This window comes from Zonotrichia leucophrys, chromosome 2 (genome assembly GCF_028769735.1).
Source record: "Zonotrichia leucophrys gambelii isolate GWCS_2022_RI chromosome 2, RI_Zleu_2.0, whole genome shotgun sequence".
Lineage (NCBI taxonomy): Eukaryota > Metazoa > Chordata > Aves > Passeriformes > Passerellidae > Zonotrichia > Zonotrichia leucophrys.
The window spans coordinates 45,575,491-45,590,255 of record NC_088171.1 but is presented as its reverse complement, the minus strand read 5'-3'; the positions used below and the strand labels follow the sequence as shown (position 1 = coordinate 45,590,255).

At 42.6% G+C, this 14,765-nt stretch overlaps 1 protein-coding gene across 3 annotated transcripts; it reads right to left on the bottom strand.

The window, feature by feature from the left end:
• Positions 1-1,724: 1,724 nt before the first annotated feature.
• EIF1B (eukaryotic translation initiation factor 1B) lies at positions 1,725-7,594 on the bottom strand. Of its 3 annotated transcripts, none has more exons than XR_010439136.1 (5): positions 7,275-7,594; positions 4,973-5,136; positions 4,175-4,276; positions 3,414-3,599; positions 1,725-2,053 (listed from the first exon to the last, which is right to left on the bottom strand). XR_010439136.1 is itself a non-coding variant. In XM_064704830.1 (4 exons), exons 1-4 carry the CDS (start codon positions 7,303-7,305, stop codon positions 3,555-3,557), a joined length of 342 nt encoding a protein of 113 aa, XP_064560900.1. In that variant the 5' UTR covers positions 7,306-7,505; the 3' UTR covers positions 1,725-3,554. The 3 variants fall into 3 exon arrangements, 1 of the variants encoding a protein (XP_064560900.1); XR_010439135.1 differs by having other exon boundaries at positions 3,370-3,599; positions 7,275-7,545; XM_064704830.1 differs by having other exon boundaries at positions 1,725-3,599; positions 7,275-7,505.
• Positions 7,595-14,765: the final 7,171 nt, after the last annotated feature.

Below are 14,765 nucleotides of genomic sequence, written 5' to 3'. Positions count from 1 at the left end.
AATGATTTGCATTTTAGAGTTTTATAATGGCTTTAGATGTATTTAGAGCCTTAAAAGTCAGACTTCCAAGGACATTTAATTAGGATTTTTAAAGATACAGAGAGAAACAACAATGCTACAGAGCTCTTGCAGTCCAGGAATCTAAGTTAATGAAAACACACTTCAGATACAAACATATTTCCTAAGACAGCTTTTTATAATAGCTCCCTCCTCCTCCTCCAAAGAAGCTCTCCAAAACAAAATATTACTCATTTAGGCTGTGCAGAAATGGAGTTCAGGAATAAAGGTTCAAGCAAAGCCACTGAAGCAATGAATAGCATGCACACACTGCCCAGGCCTTCCTCTTTTGAGAGATTACTCCACTCAAGAATTATCTGCCCACAGTTGTGCTCCTCATGCTCATCTCTGAGACACAGTCAGATTTAGAAGTCCATAGGTGACAGTCAAGGGCCTGATAGCTCACACAGGGAGAGGAAGTAGGCATCTTACAAACTTAAATTACTAAATCTCATATTCTACAAACAAGAACTGCCAGTGGCATTTGGGCTCATAGCTGCATTACGTAGATGCATACTCAGAACAGACAAATTAGTGAATTTATTTATGCAACACCTTACTCCAAGGTATCAGCTCAGAGTCAGCTAGAACAGCCTAATAAAACTATGCACAAGGCTGTGAATTCAAAACAAGTTTCTACATCCAGTAACACCTTGAGATGAAGCCTAAGTATCGCTAAGAAGGCAATCTTGGTTGGTAGGTCTGAAGAATGCACACTTCACAACATTCCAACAAAAAGCCTTCATTTTTTGCAGTCTGAGCTTGGCCAGCCTCAAGTCCTACTAGTGGACTTCAAAAGAGTTTTCTATCATAAGCTCATTTTTACTGCCTCGGCAATTATGGGCCACATCCTTCAACATTTTTTAACCTATTTTCAAATAGATGAAAAGATTGAAACGTGCCTTCATTCTGAAAACAGATTTCTGTGGCAGCATTTTAACAAGTCCTTTTCCAAAGCCTTCATTTTCAGCATTTTTAAAACATAGATTTGACAAAGAAGTTTCAGAGTAAGATGACAAAACATTATATTGTCGAAGCTTTTCAACTAGAACATACAAAGAGGTTTGGGCTTGTACCAAGGCTAATTACAGTCTTAGAAACGTTGTTTCAGTTTAAAACACCCATGGACAAAAATTTCTGCTTTTCTTCTAGAAAGATCAACTGGTTTGTTGCCACAACAAATCTCACCTCTTTAAAACTTCAAATGTGTTACGTCTTATTCCATCTCCTTATAATTTTGCCCTTCAAAGGTCAAAACATGAGCATCTCCACCCAACCCACCTATCAACTGCAAGGTTCCTTCCATAGAAAGGATTTTTAAATGAGGAGGAAGAAAATCAAAGATTTTTCTTATTTGTTTCAAGCAGAATGACTGGAGAAATGACTCAAGCTTAGGTAGTAAAAGTTAATGGAATGCCATCTGAAATGAAGACTGACTCAGTAACACGAGACCTGCGAGTCATTTGTTAATCTTCAGTTCTGAGCCCACTAGAACTACTTGTATAATACCAGTGAAACAGAAGATGCTGCTTGTTTTTCCTCTTGAGCAGGAGAACAAGCTTTAAATGAGAACATCAGTTTTTCTGGCATGTAATAAAATGAAAAACACTAATTGCTGTGTACCCCCAAAAGATTGATTACTTCAGCAGTTAAGAATCAATACTAGGTAAACTTGCACTAGAATGACTTTATTCTGCTCATCTACAAGACTTGCATAAGATTTATTTTTGGATTTCCATTTGGTATGTGGGTATTTTATGCTTTGCATGAGGCATTTCCTCCTCCTGAATGTATTGCACCTTAACAGTATACCATCTTCTGGAGCATCCTTTCTCTGGAACAGTTAAGATCTGTAACATCAGGCAGTATTTGTGGAGATTGAGAGATTAGATTTTTACAAGTGCAATTGTCTAGACCAGACGGAGAAAGAAATCATCACATAATGCTCCCCTAATTGTTGCTAGTGCCTTAAGGATTCATGTCTGAACTCAAAAATCTAAAAAAAGAAAAAAAAAATTCAAATGAGTTAAAATTGAAACATTTCTATTTAGAAAGGCAAATATGAATAGGAAATAAAGTACAGGTACATGTGATATTAAATAATACAGTTTTCCCTAATTCTTTACTACTTAGGTAGTAAACAATTATTTTATCAAATGAATATTTTTTTTCTGGCTAAGTTACTAGTAAGTCTTAGCAGCAGAGATATGTCTCTTTCTTTCTTTCCAAAAAATACATGATATGACATCAAGTTTTTTAAGTATTTCCCACTATTGTTATGGTTTTGGAGCTCAGTGTGTTCTGAATTGTTTCAGAAAAAATTTCCACGTCTACCTCAAAAGGAAGACAACATCTGCTTGTTTCACCAAATGAATTAATGTCATTCTTCACAAGACATATCCTACAAGCAGAATAGCAAATGACTACAGCTAACTAAAACTAGCTTACAAGCATGGTGAAACAAACCTATTTAACCTCCAGTAAAGCTGAAAGAATTGCCTTCTAGAAAAGTAAACCAAATCAGCTTTCTGTAGTAATACTCAAACACGAATACAGAACTCCCTGTGTCAACCACCAATCCTAGGAAAACTTTCCAAAGCAGGGAGAAGGTTAGTGCTGACCCTGTCCCCTTCCCTGCTCCTGCAGCTAACACTACCAGCTCAGTCAAGCACTCTGCTTGCCATCTTTCAATGCACGCTCATGGCAGAAGCCAACACAATGTCTTTTCCCCCTACTCAGCGACAGAGGAGATCCAATATCCCATCAGCTTCCTTCAAATGTTTTGGGACTTCTGCCCAAATGTTTGCCTTGAGGAGCTCAGCTTGCCTTACCCCTACTTTGCTTCAGACTAATACCTCATAGTCACTGCAATACATTTTAGAGAGGATCCAGTTATTTAGACAGCAAACAATTGATGTCTTATTGTGCTGCTACTAAGGTACACCTACACTACAGGCTATAAAGCTCTAGTCTTACAGCTACAGGGTAAGATCACATCAAGCTCATCTACTGATTAATCAGCTAGTACTTAATCATGTAGATTTTCCAATTTCTCCAAACAGCAGTGAGCTACACTTGCCACAAAGCAGTTCAGCCATTCTTCAGCAAGGCTGCAGTGCTAGTTCAAAACTTAGGCTAAAGCATTTCAAATATCCCAGAAATTATATGAATAAACTTTTATTTTTAAGCAACAACACACACTATTTGAATAAAACTCACACATTTAACTCAGGTGGAGAGTACTAAACTGAACAATCATCACTAATACATTTCCATTGGAAATGTGTTAAAGTTCACAAGGGTCTTCATTACCATCTTACTGAAGTTTTCTTATGTGTTTCTAGTCTACACACCACCTGTTTCATGAAGTCATGCAAATCAAATTGTAAATGTTCAGGTAATGGGGAAGTCCATTCACTGCAAAGATTCATTTTTCACAGAAGAGCCAAGATAGGTAAGACCAATACTGCAGGGTTCTTCATAAGAGTACAGGTATATTAGAAACCATGAACTTTCAGTTGTTCTTCCTTGACAATGCCAATCTAAAAGAGAGAAACAATGTATTTTAGTAAAGATTACATACTGAGGCAATTACAGCAACATCAAGTTATCACAATCTTACACTTTGATTAAAGAAACTGCTATACAGTGTATACACTCAATGAAATATTTTTGTAATTTACAGAATGTTTCTGGGCCAAGCAGAACAACTGACTAAACAAAATCTTATAGACAACTAATTTGTTCTGTAGTCCTGGGACTTATCCTTTGACAGTGTAACAACTCTGCATTATCATTTGCATCAGAGTAGTTGCCTCTTTCCTCTACAGTCTTTTCAGTCTCACGATTATGGTTTGCATGGAACACTTGATTTTACAAGCACAGAGCTCAAGTTGTGCTGCCAGAGAACAAGTGGTGTGCTGTAACAGTGCAAAGGCACTCTACAGTGCTTTGATTCCTACCAGAGCTTACTCTCATACTGCAAGTGTCATTTTACTTTCTGGCTGAAAACACAAAAGAACTACAGTGGCCATCTTTGGCTGGGTAATTAGCATCAGTACCACCTGTCACCCTCCTGCTTCCAGAGAGGTTTAGATATTTATCTGCAGGCCCTCACCTCCAAGAGGAATTGGCAAATGTTCTTCCTCTGGTCACCTTGCAGCTGGATAACTTCACCGTATTCAGGATGCTCAATCACAGTACCATTACAAGCAAATTTCTAAGAGAAAAACATCCATATTATAAGACATCTGATGTACATTGTGATTGTGCTTAGTCAGTCTTTTCAGAAGAACTTTGTCTCAGAAGCTGCTTACTATTTTGATGCCAAGCCAGGCAAAGGTTAAATCAATTTTACTGGCTCTGAGAGCAAATGGAATATATCTGCTGACACATACATACGCAAACTAAACTGCTGATGGTAAATTCAGGCAATGACAGGATTAGCTACTGTGCAGAAGGAAATGGCCAACAGTCATTGCAAGAGTGAAAAACAAAGTCATAAGATACAGTCTTTCAACTCCACACTATTTTAAAATAAGTATTTTTATCCTGGCAAAACTAAAGGCCTCTATTTTGAGCAACGACCCAGCTGTAACAGAGGCAGGAATAAAAATCAGCTCTACTTTAAACTGATTTTATTCTTCATATCAACAAAGTCATAGATCTGTGAAATTTAAAAGAAACATTCAAAATATTTTTTTTTTTACTTCTTGTTAAGAGAGAAAAGTTTAACCTTTTAGCAAAATCAGTGTCACTAGACACTGATAGATGTTTTAAAAAAGGGAAAGGACTTGAATATGACAGTGGCGTGCACTGGAAAGAATTAAATGAAATAAATATTTTGTTACTTAGTATTAAAAGCTATCTTATGCCCTTAAACATAAGCATTATCAAATCAAATCAGCAACTTTACCTTTTTGAAAGCTTTCACAAGTTTCTTCTTGTCATAATCATCTGCAATGCCCTGAACAGTTGTCAGTGTCTTTCTTCCGTTCCGTTGCTGGATCCTTATATGAATGTAATCCTCAGTCCCCGCTGGGAGTAAGTCGTCACCCTTTGTTGCATCAGCAAAGGGGTCTGCGGGAAGAAAGAGACTCATGTAATTCCCACAAAGGAAAACACCCAAGGTCAAAACTAAGGAGGAAGATTCTCACTTCACAGAATATTATTATTGTACTCAGGGTATCTTCTTGATGTTTAATCCCTGTTTAAAAACACACTGTTACAACTGAAGTGCTTTTTCTACAGCCGTATAAAATGTCATTACAGTACGCACTCAGGACAGCCCTCTCAGCTACCACACAGTTTCTTCCATGCCTTCCCAGGTATGAATGATTTGCTGCTACAGTATCAGTTGGCTTCACTGGTTCTTGCCAACTGTAAATCCTAACCTGAAAACATGGTTCTGAGAGAACATCAAATGCACATTTAGACAGCCACATACATTTAAAGTGAAATAAAGCAACTGTATCTCTTATCAGACCAACTGATAAGAACAGAAATAGAAAAGCTCTAGAACAGACACTTCCTTACAGGTCCAGAACAGAAGACTGTGGTAACTACCACACTTCCAGCATGTTAAGGCATGGATGTAACTCTTGGCTACCAACAGAAATAAAAGAGAGATACACTCTAACAGATGTCAGAGGTTTCCTGTAAACCAGAATTCCTCCAGTCAGCAGCTTTAGTCAAGAAATGTAACAAAATGAATTTAGGCTTAGACTAAAGAAAGGTCAGTTCTCAAATTCTTTCAAGCTTAACATTTATCAAACACAGGCAAAACAGAAAAGCATTTAGAAAGAAGGGGGCTTCTGGGTTAACACTTTTTATACTCTGTACTTCACAAAAAAATACTTAACACTCAATCAAGAAATTTTACAGCTCTACAAATGTCCTAATCAGTAGCTCCAAAAAACCTTAAAGCATGAAGTACTTTATTACTTTTCAAGAATAATCACAAGGAATTTTTTGTACTGATCAGAACAATATTTAAGAGCCCATATAGGTTCAACAGCCATGCAAGCTACAATTTCCCAAACTTCCATTCAAAACTCAGCTCTAAAAACACTGGTCAAGTTTTGCCATCCACTAGAAAGAAATGCCCCAAATGGATAAAACTGCAACAGAAAGCACAAAAAGTAGTTCAGCTGCAGATCCCTGTAGAAACAAGAATGTCATGAGCATTGAAGACACTGAAAATGTAATGAGGACTCAAGCACCACAGGAAACAAGTACAGCATTGGGAACCTTGACTAGATCAACTTCTACTATGGAATTTGTTAAACCATGCTGAATTTTACTATTGCCCACAAGCTTTTCCTGTGAGCTTGTGGCTCAAACACTAATAGAAAATCTTAGTGAAAGAAAAAGTGAAAGAAAAAGAGGACTTGGACGTGAGGATCACTTGGCAGAGTTCAGGACTCTAGCTTGCAGATAAGCCAAGATATCTTGGCAGAGTTTAGGGCTCTAGGCTGGAAATAAGCCAGCACTGTAGGTGTCAACACTGGATCCCTTTAAACAAATCCTCTGGGCGGCACCTTCCTTAAGCACAGGGTGAGCTCCCAAATCATGACTGAACGTAACCTTCTCACATGGCTTATACGTGTAGAAGATCAGAGTCCAAACTGTGATCAAAAGCATGAGACTATTGCATGAAGTGCTAACTTGCTCACTTCTGCTGCTTATAGATAAGGCAGGAGGAGAACGCTGGCTCGGCACGGTTAAACTTCCCCGCTGATAGGAGAGAAACGATCTGCCATCTGCGTAGCTCACTCTATAGAAACAATAACCTTTGCAGGATTTGTATAGCGCTTTGGGACATTGCTGAGGAGAAGATGCGGCAGCAAACGAACTGTAACTGATGGAATTATTTCCTCAGCAGAGGATACGAGCCCCTGATAAGGGGTGTCAGAGCTGAGAAATGGCAGCACGTCCTTCGGGAGCAGCGAGGGGCTGAGCCTCCCGCCCGGGGTCCCCCTCGCCGCACACACCGAGCACGTCCCGAGGGAGGGAGGACAAGGACGAGCGGCCGGCGCTGCCTCACGGAGCTCCGCGGCGACACCGCTCAATGTCACCGCGGCGGGGCGGGGGGCCCGCGGCCCTCGGGAGGCGGAGGCAGGACGGCGGGGCCCGGGGCAGGACGAGGGGGCCGGGGGCGATGAGTGGGTTTGCCGACGGAGCGGCTGCGGGGGTGGCGGGGTACCGGCGGCTCTTACCAAAGGATTGGAGGTTCTGGATCGAGGACATGCGACTCTGCGGCGAGAGGCTGGAGCTGCGGGGAAGCGAGTCCGCTCGGGTCACGTCTCCGGCTCCGCAGTGCCACGCGGGGGCGGGGAGCAGCAGGGAGCGAGGGAGGGGTAACAAAAGCGGAGGGACGCGGGGAGCGAGCCCGAAACGGAGGGCGAGAGCGAAAGGAAGGAGTAAGAAAAAAAGGAAGCGCAAAGGGAAATAAAACGTGGAGGGAGGGACGGACCCCCGCCCCTCGGCCGCACCGCCCCTCAGCACCGCCAACGGGCGCCGCCCGCCGCTTTCCGCACAAAATGGCGTCCCGCACGTGACGGCCCCGCTGCCGCCCGGTGCGCGGAATCACGGAGTCGGTTCGTTCGGAAAAGACCCCTGAGGTCACCGAGGGCACCCCGTGACCGAGCATCAGCATGGCAGCCAGACCTTGTCATTGACTGCCACATGCAGACGGTGATTCCACCACCTCCCCGGGTAGCCCATTCCAATGTATAATCACTATTTCTATGAAGAAATTCCTTCTGATGTCCAGCCTGAACCTCCCCTGCTACAGGCTGAGGCTACATCCTCTTGTCCTGTAGCTGGTTCCCTGGAAGAAGAGACTGAGCCCTGCCTGGCTACACCTCCTTTCAGGCAGCTGCAGAGGGCAATAAGGTCACCCGAGCCTTCTCTTCCCAGGCTCAACACCCCCAGCTCCCTCAGCTGCTCCTCATATGATTTGTGTGCAAAACCTTTCACCAGCTTCATTGCCCTTCTCTAGACCTGCTCCAGCATCCCAATGTCCTTTCGCATAACGATGTTCTTCTCCTCAGTGGATCCCCAGCAGCAGTGCTGGCATGCTGCTGGCCCTCAGGGACCCCTATGTCCCAGCAAGGGTGACCCCCATGGAGGCCCTTCCACACTCACATCCCTTTGGCTTGGGTACTTTTCCAGCTGATCTGACATTGAGAGAGTGCTTCCCTCTTCCTCATTAAAATATGTTGGAAACCCCACTCCCTCAGGCCCCCCTCACTGGACAAAATCCTGCTTTAAATGCTGAATGTGGTGAGGGGGGCAGTCAGCACCCCACAAACCGCCTGTGTCTCCACTTTGGGTATGACTTGGAGACACAAGAAGTTCCAGCTTAGCATTACATTGAAGGAGGCAGAGCACTGGAACAGGCTGCCTAGGGTGGTAATGGAGTCTCCACCTCTGGAGACATTCCAAACCCACATGGACATGCTCTTATGTCACCTGCTTGAAGTCAGAATGCTTGGCAGGGGGGTTGGACCAGGTGATCTCAAGAATCCAGTCCAACCTATCCTGTGATTCTGAGAACTTTGCACCCTTTCAGGTGGGTGCAGCTGCTGTTCCCCAGTCCCTAGGGGCCACCATGGATGGCTGGCATGTGGCCTCACAGGATTCCTGTGTGACAGTCACTCACTGTCCATCCCTGTTTTGGGAGGATATCAGCAGTGTAGGGGCTGCAATGGGAAAAGTCTGCCTTTAAAATGGTGTGCAGATGTTACAAAGCTTGCAGATCCTTGTGAGGTGATTAATGGCTTTGCAGATGTACAATAAGCTAATTCCATTGGCAGAAGTGGCAGAACCTGTATTTCTCTGGTTTTTTTTTTCCCAGTTTTGGCTTTTATGCTAAACTTCAGTCTTCTTATATCAATGGGATATTTCTTTTCTGTGATCCAAGGTCTGGATCAGCAGTGTAGTAGTTTTATGAATGCTAGCGTGCAATGAGTTTCTAGTCCTGGCACTTTGAAAGGAAGCTTTTCTTTCTCCCATGGGGAAAGCAAGCCCACTGCCACATGGCACAAAACCTCTGCTTACCTTTTGCTCCCATCATTGATTAAACCTTTCACTGCCCTATGGGCTGTAGAGGGGACTTGCTTAACTCATTGCCCAGCAGCTGCAAAAGGCACTGTTGGGACAGTAATGGGAGGATTAGGCAAGAGCTTGAGGCCACAGTTTGAACAATGTCTGTGGATTAAGGATGCAGAGCTAAACACTGAGAAACCTTCTGGGAGGGTTGAGGAGGCTCAGGACACCGATCCTCAGAAACATGCCCCCAGGATATCAATAAAACCTTTCTCAGAAAACTTATATTACTACTAATGTGAAAGAATTTTGGCTCTGATGTATTTTTGTTAATCCTGTGTCCCTCTGCAAGATTTTGTTGAATCTTTTGCTCTCCCATCATCATCCCATGAAACTTTTTCCTGGTGGCAAAGCAGGTCCATCATCCTTTTTTTTCTCCCAGACACTTTTTTGTTACCTTGGCTGTGCCAGTACTGGTGTCAGTGGGGCACTGGGATGAACCAGATCAGCAAACTGATTTGAGTTAAAAAATAAAACTCAAATGTTAAAGCCTCAGATCTGCTCCACTTGCATAATCCTGTAACAGTTGTGCTGAGAGAACTGAGGAGAACAAGGCTGGCCATGGATGAGAAGAACAGCAGATCTCCAGACACAAACCCCCAAGTCTGAGCCTGCAGGTTTATATACCAGTCATTGTGTCAGTTCTTCTGCTTACTCTGAATCTTCATGCATTTAAAATAGTTTTACACTTCTAATTCTCACTGCACAGTTAATCCAGTCCTATGGGCTCACTGAGCGTCTGTGGAATTCATCCTACAGTTTACAGACAAATGAGATTGGGTGTCTGGGAAGCAACAAAGCTCCTTTTATAAGCCAAGAAGAGATGTGACTTTGTTATCCTTAAATTGAAACAACAATGAATAGTTCTGGCAACTGTAGATGGAATGGAAACAACCCCCAACTGCACAGCTTGGCCTGCACTGTGCAGCAATTAAAATAAAGGTGGTGGCCAACACCATCATTGTTCTCTTGGCAGTCTTCCACAATGTCCATGTGAATTGGCGGGGTCTCTGTGGGGCTGTGTCAGTGCAAAGAACTCTCCCTTTGCTGTCCTCCTCAGAGGGAGCTGCTGGTCTCGATGTCACATCCATCACCGAGGTCTGACACAAATCCTGTCTGTGCCAGCACATTGCACCAAACTTTGGTATCTGAGCACAGAGGCAGGTGGCATCCTGCTGGAGACGTGCTGCTCCTGCTTTTGCCCCGCAGCAGGAGAGTTGTCCTGAGGTCCTTTGACCTGGCTGAGTCCTTCCCATTGCTCTTGAGCAGTCTTGTGGCAATAGTCTGTGAATGTCCTGGTTGTGAGGGGCTTCCAGTCACGCCAGACTGAAGAAAGGGGGCAAAGCAGACATGGACCTGCAGCAAGCAAAAGAGGTAGAAGCAATTAAAATAGGTTTAAAACCTAAGTAAAGATAAGAGGTATTGCTTAACTGTTAAATTTCACATTTTGAAAACTGTTAAATTTCAGATCGTCCTAGAGCTGAGGCTGGAGTTAATCTCATTCACTAATATTAGACATCAGGGTTTAAGCAGTATTTTAGGAATGAGACTCTTGTCTTTCCATGACTAATGTATAACCTGCCAACTACAGTGCCAGAAAAGAACTTAATCTCTAATTAACTTGATCACAGCTTCAAGCTATTTAAATGTAATAGTTGCAAGACCTAGTTATGAATAGCAATTAGAGATCTCCTTGCTTGCCTTTTACTGTATTTCAGTTCATCTGTCAAGCTGTATGTGAATCATTACAGGTTATTTATGACTGGATAAGCCTCAGGGATTAAAACCAGGGGCTTACTGACATACAGAGGATAAATATGACATACTAAAACCATAAAGTATGCTTTAGTAAAAAATGTCACTCTAGTGCAGAACCTTACCTTCACTGGGTATTCTCAGAAACACTTGAGGTGCTCTTGAGCAGCAATGGGTAACCCAGACCAGTGGAAGAAACTTTGTTTTTCCAGAGGATTGCTGTATTGGAAAAATAGGCTGGAAATGGCATGAGAAAGCCTTGCATCAGGCAAAAAAACTCAGCCATGCAGTAGGGCTAAACCTGTGCTTTAGTTCAGGACTCTGTATGGCATCTGTCTTTGGTTGTGTGCATGTAAAAGGCCACCCTTGTCTGCACCTGCCCCTCTGTAATAACCAGAATGAACAACATTGTTTTTTACTTTCTATGACACGGTTTCAATATATAGTACTATTTTTTTTTTTAAGGTGCAGCACTCCAATATTTTGAGTTTTATACCTTAGGAGCTTTTACAAAGCCAAAATTGCATTTAATTAGGGCTCGCTCTGGTAGGCAGATCTCCTGTACATGGCCCTGCAGCCTGCCTTACCAGAAATGTCAGACTTGCATGCTGACCTGTCCTCTGCAATGGCCTGGAAACCCAATTACTGCTTGAAGCACATGGTGTTCAAAGAGCAGTTTGAGTTGCCTGACAAAGTGACTGCGCACAAAACGTGCAAATGGCATGAAATGGCATGTAGCAGCACCAGTTTCCATCCTGCATGCCAGCAGTGCAACTGCTCTATGCACAAATGCTGCTCCATGTCGGCATATGCTGGCCTAACGTTGGCATTCTGAAAATAATGTCAAAGTGCTGGATCCCTGAGAGATATGCAAAAATATTTCCAACCTTGATTCTTCTTCTTGAACTTTATTCTTCCCTGCTCTCACTACACAACTCTACAATATCCCGCTCCATTTGGAATCTGCACATCCCAAACCTCTGTGCAGAAGGCTGGCCAGTAGCTTTCTATTAGGAAAGAAGAATAGCAAAAGTGCCAGAAGAAATCCTCCCTCTTCCATCAACAGAATCGTTTTCAAAGTGGCTGTAACCATGCCAAGCTTGACTTGTATTTTTCCATCCAAGCTCCAACTCTGGTGCAAAGCCTCTACAGTGAGCTAAGGAAGGGCTTGTGGTTGAAGTCCTGAGTTGTAGCCTGTGCTTGAGCTACCCAGCTGCTAACAAGTTGTCCCATTAAGCATGTGCTACCAGGCTAACTGGAAATCGTGCTGATGATAAACACCTGGATATCCAGCCTGGCTCAAGAGAGCTGGAGTTAGGTGTAGTTTGGCTGAGCTTGTGTACATGATCAGCTTTCAAGATACACATGTTTTCATTTGAAACGTGCGGGGTTCATTCCCTGCTCAATAATGATTGCAAAGAAGATGATAAGTTTGGCATTAACCACTAGATGGTCCCCTTTCTCAAATTAGAAAAAAAGTAGCTCCAAAATAAAGCCAGTCCTGACTTTTCTCTGAACCTGAATGTTAGTAGAGAACAGTTTCTTTGTAAAGGTAAATGTTATTAGATATTGTTCACGTAGTTGACTGAACTGACATGGTTTTCTGAATAGGTTTGAATACAACTTTTCATAAGCCCTCCAAACTCATTTAGTGCAACTGGACCTCCACCCCACTACAGAAGGCTGGGCAGATTCATAGGTCAGGCAGTAGTTCAAGGCATTTGCAAACTTTTCCCAGACTGGTATGTGAAACAATAAGAATGATGAGCTGGAGGAGAAAAAAGTTGCTGTTTCTCCATCCAACTGCATCAAATGTCTTCACTTTTGTGGTTTTTCACCTTCTGTTTGTAGAAGGCTCTGATCAGCAAAAGAATTACAGAAAAAAGGAGATTTGGATTAGTTCTTTGAGAAAACTAAATGGGAGGATTTGTCATCAAAACTGTAGTTTAGTGTTGGCCTCTGGTCTGGTATTGTCTTGTCAAAGAATATTTCTCTGTGTCAGGCTAGCTGGACCCTCTTGGGTCACTCCAGCCTCCAGCCAATACCTTCCCATCATCTCCGTTCATCTCCCTCAGCATTCCCTGCCCAGAAGCCTGACCTCTCCTTACCTTGTACCTCCTCACAGCCCTTCACATCTGTGTATCTACTACTGCCTTTTGATTTAGTCGCATCCCAGTGCATCCCTGGTCAGCCTTCCCACTGAGACACTCCAGCTATCAGGTGGCTCAGCCTTGTTCCTGCTTGTAACTTATGCAGGAATGTTATATGCAGGAGTCTTTAATTGTGTGTGAGGCAGGACTTGAGTTCTTCTCCAGGATCTTCTATAAAGAAGACAGCATGTGTCCAGCCTCTCCCTCAGAATCAGGAAAATAATGGAAGTTTTAACACACAAACATCTGCACCTTCACTACAGACCAAGCTGTCCTCTAGGTCTTTCAAAACCCTGGTTCCCCTGACAGCTCTTTCCCAGTTCCTCCCAAGTTGGGTGGCTTTCACATTGCTGTGCTGCATGAGCTGTCTTGCTTTTTTCAGCCAAAGCATCCGCCCTGCTATAGATGGGGTAACAAAATTAAATAAAATCACAGCTGCCTGAAAAGACCCTGAGAAGCCAGGATGATTTCTGTGAAAGCTTGTGGGTACTGTACCTAGCACCGTGGTGGTTCACTTGTGGTCTGGTGGATAGAAATGATGATGTCCAGTGAATGAGAATGAAGTAAAGTTTACTTCGGTAAAAGAAATGCCTGATGAGGCTCATTTAAACAGGCTGTCACATAATTTATTAGTCTTAATTGCTGAGAACATTTTACAGTACCCTTTCATGAAGTCAGAATGATTAAAAGTGAAAATGAAAATACTTGAATGAAAGAGGAAATTAAAGCTCTTGAAAGTGGCAAGTAGTGTGTCCAGAACAGATGCACAGCCATGATCCTTCTTGTAGCAGAGAAAGAGCTGTGAAATCCTTGGCACAGAATTTTGTGGATGTTGAGAATTTACATGGGTTCAGGAAGCAACAGTGAAAGAGAAGAAAGCCCATCAAGGGCTGTGTACCACACATAAACATTTGGTTTGGGAAGTTTCTGGACCACAGGCCTTGAGGGTCTGTGAGAAGAGTATAGTGAGGAATGTAAAAATAAGCTACTCTGTTTCTAGACTTTTCCATAAATGTCCTTTGTTGTCCACTGACAAAACCAAGATACTGCACTGGATCAGCTTCAGGCCAGAATGAAGGTAGATGATCATATTAAAGCATTTTAAATGCTGGCTCTCCTAATAATGATTTTTTTTTTGTATTTTTGCATGGTGTATTATTTTGCAAGCAATCTTTACCAATAGGCAAACATTCTTAATATGAAGACATTGCATAATTTTGTTTTATATGGTAACTTCCATGCATGTGACAATCAGTGAAAATGATCTGTGCTGTGAAAAGGCTCATATTGCAGTGTCAGCAAGACTAGAAAAAGTAAATGGGATGCAAAAAACCTTTTGCTTCTATTTTATGACAGGATCACTAGCAAAACAACAAAGGAAGAAAGGCCCATATCCTGTATACCCTGGAGAAAAGAAACCTTTACTCCAGCAATTGCCCACTAGGGACCATGGAAAGATACTCACATTTTCTGATCAAAATGAATGTGAAAAGCAGTAAGGGAAAAGATCTACAATGAGAAGCCATGAAGAGCTTTATTTACTAAGAAGATACCCTCTGCACACATGCACACAAAATTAGCACGGCAGAAGCACAGCCACTGCCTGGTTCTTGGACGCTGATTGATTTTTAGGTAGGGAGTGTTTGCAAGGTTCAAAGGGAACACGCTAAAAGGAGATTTCTGAGAAAAGCA

Bases quoted from the DNA above. Each gene is read 5' to 3' on its own strand.
- EIF1B (XM_064704830.1), bottom strand. From the start codon at position 7,305: ATGTCCTCGATCCAGAACCTCCAATCCTTTG. The intron at 5,137-7,274 runs GTAAGAGCCGCC...TTCTTCCCGCAG, and splicing joins CCAGAACCTCCAATCCTTTG to ACCCCTTTGCTGATGCAACA. The intron at 4,277-4,972 runs GTAAAGTTGCTG...TTTTTCTCTTAG, and splicing joins TTGTGAAAGCTTTCAAAAAG to AAATTTGCTTGTAATGGTAC.